At 36.8% G+C, this 10,997-nt stretch overlaps 1 protein-coding gene across 2 annotated transcripts in view; it reads right to left on the bottom strand.

The window, feature by feature from the left end:
• Positions 1–3,913: 3,913 nt before the first annotated feature.
• LOC149161012 (Rab5-interacting family protein) overlaps positions 3,914–10,997 on the bottom strand; it is a 206,807-nt gene continuing 199,723 nt past the window's right edge. The window contains exons 4-5 of one of the 2 annotated variants that reach the window (XM_089436869.1): positions 4,837–4,888; positions 3,914–4,186 (exon numbers count right to left, since the gene is read on the bottom strand). In XM_089436869.1, the coding sequence (XP_089292995.1) occupies positions 4,847–4,888 (42 nt within the window). In that variant the 3' untranslated portion in view covers positions 3,914–4,186; positions 4,837–4,846. Of the gene's footprint in view, positions 4,187–4,385; positions 4,710–4,836; positions 4,889–10,997 lie in introns of those variants that run through there. The other variant, XM_089436868.1, reaches the window with a different exon arrangement.

Below are 10,997 nucleotides of genomic sequence, written 5' to 3'. Positions count from 1 at the left end.
AGGGGTCTCGAGTTTGGTGTGATCCCTTGCTTGGAAGAAGACTTGATGATTTTAACCTTGATGTTCCATGAACGTCTTGGTGATTATGGTGATGCAAGAGTTGAAGAATTAAGGGCTAAAGACTCAAACCCTAGGATGGACATGTAGATTTGGAGATTAGCACCAAAGTGTTTTGTCATATACTCGTGTGATACAACATGGCTAGGATTTGCAAACTCTATATAAGACAACAATGCTAGTGGAGAACCTCTATGACATGGTACTTACATGTGCCAAGTACTTGTTTGTGTTGATGCTAGCATGTGGAGGGTTTTTGGGGTGGTTAGGGCTAAAAATTATACTTTTGTGATAAAGTTTGCCGTACGTACATATGCTTCATTTATTCTATGTGTGTGTGTGATTTATCATGTACAAAATTGTGTATTTGCATATTTGGCTTTCAACATGCATTATCTTCATAATAAAGTGATTTTCAAATTTGATATATCCTACAAAAAGTGTGCCTTATGTGTTGAAACTCATTGCCCTTTGTTTGGTATCTTTTCTCTTGGGTTGAAGTGAAGCAAAATATTATTCATTGCTTGTTAATGTTAATTAATATTCCAAATCAACCCTAAGGTCAAAATTTCACAGAGATTAAATCTAGGAAACCAAGAGAATTGAAATTTCAAAATTACATTGATTGACATAGAATCAAAATTTCAACAAGATTTAGAACTTACCTTTTGTTGCAAAATATGACTTGAATATATCTTTGGTTGCAATTCCATGCATGGACTAGTTCATATTATAGGGAATTTACCGAATAATTTCATATGTATAAGCTCACAATACAAAGAGAGAAGAAAATAAAGAGGGGATGTTCATCAACTTTTGGTTAGGGATAAAAAGTTGGGCTCTAGCCATGACAATATTCTTTGTAGACTAAGCAATGCACCTTTCCCCAAAACACATAATTAGACATATCAAGAGGCAAATCTAAAAGATGGATCATCTCTACCTAACACCAAGACGAGATTTTTCATGATGATTAGAACAACCAACTAGATAACTTAAATATCATGCTTAAAGGACCAACCATAGATTTAGGACTTTGGACTTAAACAACCATAAGCAAAGACGATCATCCAAAATTGTATGTCTTACCTCAACAGATGCATCTAAAAATTAATTACTTCAATTGTTCCCTCTTGTCATTGATAATTTCCTAAACTAAAGTCCCCTCAATCTGCAATAGTTGTTAAAGAAGAATGTAAGAAGTGGCAAATCTCATATCAATGGATGTACATATCCACATTAGCTAGCAAACTTATAGTAGATGGCTTGTGAATGGTGGTGGTTACATATAAAAGTCTAAATTTTGCAACCATTTTCAATTAGCATTCAAAACCAGTCAAATTTGTCATTGTCTTTCATTGCATTGTTCAAAGAATGAATAAGCACAACGTATCCAAAAAAATATGCTTTACAAACAAGGTTGCATCAATGCTACCTTCGGCAACATTAGATGGACCCACCTACATAATTGGTCCTTCAAGACCACAGTGTTCTTCTCTTAACTTGACAATCAATGACCTTCAAAAAAATATGGCCCGAATATGGAGATGCATGATGTTTAGCAATGGGCAATTCTAATAAGCCATCATACCAACCATCATAACAATGGAACATCCATCCATGCTCCAGGATGCTTTCAAAGGCACTATTTGCTGCTCAAGATGTGTTTTCTCCTTATCAATCAATACAATTGATAGTTTCTCATACCCACAGGGCTTATAGCTTGGTGTTCCATTATTAATGGCACAAACTAGTTGTTCAAAATGGGGTGAGCTATTACATTGAAAGCGATGCTACATACAAGAAAATTCTTGCAATTGCAAGATCCACACTCTCCCTGCACCTAACATCCATCAAATTTATTATACATGTCACCCAACATAACTCTCTTGTGTGCTGAAGATGGAACATTTTTGGAAGCTTTTAAAGGCACGTGTTCACCACCACAAGCATCATCATCAAATGTTGGTTCACCTTCAGAGTCATCATTAACATTAAGGCATGGAATTTTCTTGAATGCTAAACCTTCCACCCTTTCTTGCTCCCTATGTGCTTTAACAACTTCCGCCAACTCCCCAATACAAAACTCAACCCTTGGAATTTTCATGAAATTGGTTGTAGCCCTTGTATATGCATGTCTTTCGAATACAAAAGTATAGTGTGCACTTGATTTATGTTGTTCCCCTTACACCCTTGGGCCCCTTATCTTCCCAGATTATCTCCACAATAGACACTGAGGACTGAAATTCCTTCCATGTCCAAAGATGGTGTGGAATTGACCAATAGAAAAATCTAAAATTTGAAACTTCACTAAACTGAAATGCAGGAAATAAAGGAGTGATTAATGTTGATAATCATGAAGAATGCTTAATGTTGAACCACTGGACACCAATTTCCTGTAATATAAACAGAGACCAATGCCCTGCTTCCTCGCATTTTCTTTACTAATCTCTTCCAAGCTCACTGGGAAACTAAAATGTTAATGCAAGTGAAAATGAAATTAGGGCATAATGATATCAGCACTTAGCCTTGAGGGTTAGCTCAATCAGTTGATAAAACTGTTGACAAGATGTTGGTAATCCAGTTCAGATCCCATGGAGACAAGGGCACTAAGTCTACCCCACCTGCTTTAAACTTGATTCCATCCTCGGATCAGGGAAAATGCCCAGAGGTTTCCGAGAGAGTTATTCCCCCTACCCTAAAAGCAGCCTTATTGAAACTTTTTATTTATTAAAAATTGTTTCTTCATGCTGAAATTGGTGTTGGCATACCTGAAATCAGGGTACATTTCCAAATTCACCTGGGGCACAGAGAGGTACACAAAGGTGCTGCAGCAAATTGCAGGGTACTTTCATACCTTTCCAATACAAAAGATAGTGTGCACTTGATTTATGTTGTTCCCCTTGGACCCCTTTATCTTCCCCGATTATCTCTACAATAGACACTGAGGATTGAAATTTCTTCCATGTCCAGAGATAGCATGGAATTAACAAATTGAAAAATGTAAAACTTGAAACTTGATTAAACTGAAATGCAGAGATCAAAGGAGTGAATAGTGTCGATCATGATGAAGAGTGCTTAATGTTGAACCACTGGACACCAATTTCCTGTAATAAATATTAAAAACAGTGACCAATGCCCTACTTCCTCATATCTTCTTTACTAGTCTCTTCCAGGCTCACTGGAAAACAAAAAATGCAAGTGAGGATAAAACTAGGGCATAATGACAAAAAAGGAGGCAGCACTTAGGCATGAGGGTTAGCTCAATCAAGTGGTGCCACTGTTGCCAAGACATTGGTAATCCAGTTTGAATCCTACAGAGTCAAGGGAAGTCTATGCCACCTGCTTTAAACTCAGTTCCATCCTTGGATTGGGGAAAGTGTCTCGGAGTTTCCTAGAGAGTTATTTCCTCCTAACCTGAAAGCAGCCTTATTGGAACTTTTTATTTAATAAGAAAAGTTTCTTCATGCTGAAATTTGTGTTGGCATAACTGAAATCAGGCACATTTCCAAATTCACCTGGGTACAGCGAGGTATGTGAAAGTGCTGCAGCAAACAGCAGGGTACATTTCAGGTATGTGGGTGTGGATGGTAACTGAGAGATATGAGAAATCCAAACTCCAAGTATGCATACTCGTGCTATAGATATTCAATCTCTGCTAAATAGAAGGAACCGGAAGAGCCACATATTGAGACATACTTGAAGCATTACCATCAACACCTTGATTAAATTTCCCGGAACTAATTAATAAAGCGAGGATGTCTGTCTCGTTATGCATTGATATTCATAATATAAGACACTCCAGTGTATCTCTAGAGTCTAAATAAGCATCACTGTTTTATCGGTATTATATGCATTGTAAGGCAAAAGAAAACATGTTCAGCCTTGATATGCATAAGAAGAATTAGGCAATCAAATCAAGACATGGACTTCAACATGACTTTACATTGCTGTTAAAAATCGTATTAATTAGCAAATGTACAAGTTCGGGAGAGGAACATCCCTCCATTTTTGGAGAAGAGGGCTCTGTTCCACATAAATTCCCTTCTCTAATATACTCCAAACAGTTAAAAGGCCACTGAACAACCTTCAATCACTATTTAAGTGCTAGCAAACTTTTGTCTTTTCCCTGCAAACAAATAATGCCTCTTCATTTAGCACACATGTATATTATTTTGTTTTTCTCTCGTCACTTTCAAATAATTATGCACTCTACGATCTTTCCTGCACATCGAACCTTTTTCTTCTTTTAGAAAAAAAAAATTGTTTAGAGAAGAAAATTTGTAAAACAACACTACAACAGCGTCAGCAGCTGCACAACAAATGACTAAAACCACAAGTATCAAAGTTAATATTATAACTTTGAATTCCCCAAAAATTGGAAAAACTAACACCACCATTGTTATTATTAATTAGAAGTGAACCAAACAGAGATTTATTCTCTCTTCAAAATAACGTTAGAACAGTTCAATTTGCTCACAAGATTTGCATACCCTCTTCCATCTTCCAGTGTAAAAAGTCATTACAGAATGAACTGCCAACCTTATTCCAATGAATATGTAGCTTGTCGCTACAAATCATTCTGTAATAAATGTTAGAAGGTGACAATATTGCATATATTTCAGAATATATGCACAATATCGTAAGCAAATCTGAAAAACATTAAGGAAATCATGTGCGAAAAAAATCAAACTAGGCTCGAATAATATAAAAGACATGTATTATAAAATAAATGCATACAACGCTATAAGAAAGAAGCATATACAAAATAATTTGTACCGTCATAAATTTAGCTAGAAGCTGAAGGATACGTCCAGAATAGCACGAATGACTGCCAAAACATTCAAAGGCAAACAAAAAGTGAGCAATATTTTCTATGACTATGATTCAACAACTTAAAAGACAGCTTAAGCAAATATTTTCCATCAGTCATGGTTAAACTTCATGGCAAAGAATTGATATGCAACTGAAAATATGTGAAAATCATTTGGATGTTTATTTTTCACTGGTCCAACAACAAATAAGGTTACCAGTTACCACTCACTTCCACAATTGAAGATATGTATTGTATATGTGGTTTCCTTAGTAATGATCAAAATCCCTTGAAACTCTCACATTGGTAGGGAAAGCATCATCGAAGAGCTCCAACCATCAGTTCCAAAATGGATTAAGTGCCAAGTCAAGTTCCAAATAAGGGCAAGAAGATGGAGTTGGCTATGTGGATGTGTAGATAAAGGACTAGATTTGCCCATTCAAAGGCCAAGAATCCAAAAAGTTGGAAAGTATTTGGATGTGCCAGAAAAAGTACCAAGTTTGCTGGTTTGAAGGTCAAGAATCCAAGAAGCAGGATGATTCAGGGTTGTTTTTCCAAATTGAATCATTCATCAGCATAATTGATGATCCCAAGGGTTAGTTCATGTCAAGAGCATTCCAACAAGCTATAAATGTATGAAGGCAAGGTTCATATAAGAAAGCTATGGTCTTTCGATGCTTTATATATACACACCAATTTGCCCGACTCATTCTCGACAAATACTCAGCTGGCATATCACTCACCGACTGGGGAAGACTTGGGAACAGATTCAAGAAAGACTCGGAAAATAAATAAAAAAAACTAAAAAAAATCTTCTTCTTTTTTGCATAAAAGATAAATTAAATGCATTTCCAACACATACAAGTTATAAAACGCCAGCTTACACAAGAATTCATAACATCATCACATAAAATATGATCATATAACATAACACAATTGATATTTGTATTCAAAAAATTTAAAAGCAAACTGAAAAATGATTTCATAAACAAAATCACATATGGTAGCAACTTGCAAGTTCTCCATGAGTCATAACATAATTAGAAAATCAAAAATAGACAATGTCTCCATGTGCAATGGCATGTCTCAGCATCAGCGCGAGGATGCCAATAATAAGCCCTCGAGGAGCTAGAGCCAACATCAGTGGATTGAAACAACAACTGTGATGCAGGTGTGTTTGGAGTTTCCATTTGAGAAAATGGCAGACCAGAGGGATCTTGTGTCTCCTCATCAAGCCAACTCAAATCATTAGTAGGCAACTCCTCCACAACCCATTCGGACACTAGATCAACATCATCTAATACAATTGGATCTAAATCCTTTGGACGCATTTGTTTAGTAAGCAGCCAAAGGTTGTAATAGATGTAGACCAGCTTTCTGCAATCGCCCATGCTCCAACTTGTGACGCTTTTTGCTATGGATGTGCTCAAACATTGACTAATTGCACTCACATCCTAAAGCCACTGCAAGGCTGGCTTAGAACTCTGATTGCAAATTTTTGCAATTCTGGTGCCTCTATGCCACAATCTATCCACCAATTGGCTCTAAAAAATATAAAAAAGTTTACAGTGTTTCAAGTTGCAATGCCAAACTTGAAGAATTTATAGAATTTAAAAATTGAATCTAACATGGCATTTTCTTGTCGCTAAGCCGTATGGATGAGCTAAATCCTAACATGTCAGTATTGATATGCTATTCATGGTAATGTTAAATTCTTAAAGTAAAAGTGACATTCTCCTTAATCTTCATTTTCATCCTTTTACTTAAATTTTTAACATTACCATGAAATGACTCAGGATGTTTGAGAGTGGTTCCGGCCTCATTGGATTTCATATGGAGAAAGTAGAATTTTAGATTTCATTCAAAATGCAGCAGACTTATCGGTTTTTTAGGATTTCAGAATTGGGAGATTGTAATGTTTCTAGGTGACACCACCTGCCCGAGCTACCCCTGCCACCAGTAGAGGACGTGGTCTACCTCCTATAGCTCCTACTTCTAGTTCTTCAGCTTCTAGAGCATAGCAAACTCCACTGCCAACTCCACCAGCACCAGCATCTACATCTAGAGGGAAAGGGAAAGCTGTGGCATTTTCTCGCAAGAGGGGCAGAGGAAATCAATAGGATTAGACTTTAGTTATTTTCTTATGTGCTTGTAAGTTGTACATGAACAATGAACATTGAATATTCAAGAATCAAGACCAAGCATATCACATTCTAATTTCTAAATAGTAAATTTTGATTCTATTTATTTTTTTAAAGTGAACTATGAACTTTGAGAAGTAATTATATTTTAATTTGATTAGATAAGCTGCAACCTGCAATTTAATATGGATAAAAAACTATATTTTGGTGTGTATATATATATATATATATATAAAACGTGTCCCCCGTGTCTTGTTTCTAGGACGTTGTGTTTCGTATTGAATACTCGTATTTACGTGTCCTCCGTGTCTCGTGTCCTCGTGTCATGTGACTTAGCTTAGACAATATTGATGCATTGTCTCCGTGGAGGGTGGAGTCTGAGGAGCCCCTCTTGGAGGAGTCACCTTCATGGTTAGAGCCAGTGGCAAATGATCCATTAGAGCAGGGGCAGCAAGAGGAGGACTCGGAGTCAGAGGAGCAGCAGCACTCAGAGGAGGAGCAGGAGGAGGAGGAGGAGGACACTGCGGGAGCATCAACATCAACACCATCTGCTATAGATATAGGAGAGCATAGCCCCATACCTAGCACTCATTATTTGACATTAGGTGCAGAGGCAGGGTCAGGGCCTCCTACTACTAGGGGCAGGCCTGGCAAACAGCCCATCATGTTTTCCCGTAAAAGGGGGAGAGGGCAGTGATTTCAGATAGATAGCTGCTAGTTTTATTTGTTGTGCTACATATAACTCATGATGATGAGATACTTTTATATATGTGATGTTATTTTGTATTGGTTCTCCACATTTGAGTCCTTGAATGGACAATTATCAGGGACCAGCAGGATTTGGTATCGCCTTTGATGTATCATTTCTATTTGACATCATATATATCAGTGTTTTCTTCATATTTATGTGCCAATGTGTTTATTTCATGTTGTTATTGCTTTATATGTTTAAAAATCTGAAAAAAAATGAATATATTATGCATTTTTTATGCTTGCCGATATTTGCCGATATTTTCGCCGATATTGCCGATAAGATATTTTCTGGACCCTCGCCGATATTTTCCCGATACCGATATTATCAACACTGTTTAAGCAAGGGCCTCCCACAATTGTAATCATCATTCAATCAATCAATATATATATATATATATGACAACGGTGTGACAGTGGGACATATCATTGCACATGGAGACATTGTCTATGGGGGGAAATATCAATGGACTTCATCCTTTAAATATCCCGAATCAGAAATGGGAGGAAATATCAATGGACTTTATCGAAGGTTTACTTGTCTAATGATAAAGACAAAATTCTTGTAGTAGTCGACAGACTCACCAAGTATGCTCACTTTATTGGAATGAAGAAATCAGACTCAACAAAACAAATCGCTCAGATATTTTGTAAAAATGTTTACAAATTACATGGATTTCCCAAGGTCATTATGAGCGATAGAGATGCCAAATTCAAGGGTAATTTTTGGAAGGAATTTTTCAAACATATAGGAACCTACCTAAACATGAGTTCAGCTTACCATCCTCAAACAAATGGCCAAACAGAGGTTGTCAATAATTTTTAGAAACCTACCTACATTGTTATGCCACAGACAAACAAAATAAGTGGGATCAATGTTACATCTCGCTGAATGGTGGTACAATTTTACTTTACCACACGTCAGCAAAAATTACTCCATTTCAAGCCTTGTACGGTTACGAACCTCCGAAATGGAAGGACTTTGCTATCATCAAAACAAAACTTCCAATTGTTGAAGACCAGTTAGAAGAAACCCCAAAAGTCGTCCAAACTCTAAAAGAAAATCTAAATAATGAAAGAAATTGTATGAAGCGGCAAGCTGACCGAAACAGAACCGAGAGAGAAATTGAAGTTGGAGAATGGGTATTTGTTAAACTTCAACCTTACAAGAAGTTGTCCTTAAAACAGAATGGAAAAAACAAATTGGCACCAAGGTTTTATGGATCGTACCAGATCAACAAAAAGATCATCCAAGTAGCATACAGTTTAAGCCTTCCTGATAAAAGTCGTGTTCACAACGTTTTCCATGTATCCTGCCTTAAAAAGGTACTTGGTGAACATCACTCAGCACAAACAACACTTCCAACTTTAGATGACGAAGGAAGGGTCATTCTAGAACTAGAAGGTATTATCTCCATCAGAGAAAAAATGTTGTGATCACGAGTAGTCAAAGAATACCTAATCAAGTGGAAGGAATTACCAAAAGAAGAAACTTCTTGGGAGACAGAAGTGTTTCGTCAACAACACCCATCATTACATATGCTTTGAGAACAAAAGACCTTTTCAAGAGGATGACAATGTTATATAAAAATTAATCAAACTATTAATTAATTAGGCAAAGGGTCACCAAGAGTCACCCAAGCTGTATTTAAGCCAGGACCTCCCACAATTGTAATCATCATTCAAACGATATATATAATATGCATAGATATATATTTTTGAGTTTTATTGCTCCAGACAATTGAGCTCACCCTCTGTGAATTCGCTCATAAGACTTAGCACCCAAGCATGGTTATAAATGTACTTGGTTATTTGTTTGCACTTTGCAACAACATATTGCACCACAATAACTTCTTGATGTCCACCAAAATCAGGTCTATGCAATGGGCAGCACATGGGCTCCAAAAAATGGTAGAATATTTTTTGGTTAACATTCTTCTAGCTGCCACATAATTTTCAGCCTTGTCCACAATTTACTTGGACAACATTTTTTACCCCAACTTTCTCCACAACCTATGACAACATTGAAAAAATCAAATTTGCATCCTTTACATTTGAAGATGCATCAATGGACTTTAGGAACATGGTTCCTATAGAGCAAGCAACAATAAAGTTGATGATCATTCTAGCCCTTTGATATGTCCACCCATCTGACATAATTATCCAACCAATGGTCTTCCATGAGTTTTTAATGCTCTCCAATTGTGCCTTGACACATTCAAACTCCTCATTAAGGTCTTTCTCCCTAAGTGAATTAAAAGAAGGTGTTTTATAGCCAAGGCCAACACATGCAATTGCATCTACCATGTGTTGAAATAAAGGTGACTTTGCATATTTAAATGGGAGGCTATCATGATACCAAAACCTCCTCACTGTCATATCTTCCTGCTTCTTTTTTTCATTAAAACTTTCCAAGTTTGGCTAAGATCATGGACCTGTGCAGGGAAGGAAGAAAGAAGAGGTTATATGAGATGCATTTCCTACAACATTTGATGAGCCAATACGTGTAGAAACATGTTGACCCTGTCGGTGTCTAAGATCCACCCATTGCTGCAATTTCATGTTTCATTCTTGCTCTCTTAGCATTCTATTCCTGAATGGCATCAATATTAGCTTGCATTTTGGTTGTGACTTCTAGAGGGCAATGATAACAAACTACCACATATTTACATACTATTCTAGCCAGGTATCTGTTTATGCCCCCGGACACCACAGTGGCACAAAAACTGTGTTTGACTCTCCCGTCAGAACCGGGAAATTCATGGCAACCATATTTCGAGACTTCAACAAGAGGCCTTCTAGACTTGGATTTGGGAGCCATGGAATTTGTGAAACAAGATGACAATCTGATTTCCAAAAGAAAAATTATATTAAAAAAATGTATTTTTTTAATCAATGAGGCCTACAACAGGAAATGCAACAAAAAATAGGCCCCACAGAGCCCTGTAATCAATGTTATCAGAACCGAACCGGTCATCAAACCAGTAGACCTCCCAGATCGGGAACTGGTCAGAACTGGACGAAAACCAGTAAAAAAACTGGACCAAAAAGCCATTCAACCAAAAACACATAAAATATTCAAATTTTAAAGAAAACCACATATACTCATGTGCATCCATATGAATCCAAACCATTTATACACAAATAAGCAAAAGTTCTCATTTATAGAGCATGTAAGGGTTCACATAACCAAAATAACATTGACTGAAATCCATATTTGAATCGAAAATACATCA

This window comes from Pinus tabuliformis, chromosome 5_2 (genome assembly GCF_031772625.1).
Source record: "Pinus tabuliformis cultivar Carrire ecotype Pingquan chromosome 5_2, CPIR1, whole genome shotgun sequence".
Taxonomy (NCBI): Eukaryota; Viridiplantae; Streptophyta; class Pinopsida; order Pinales; family Pinaceae; genus Pinus; species Pinus tabuliformis.
This window is presented reverse-complemented; position numbering and strand designations above follow the sequence as displayed.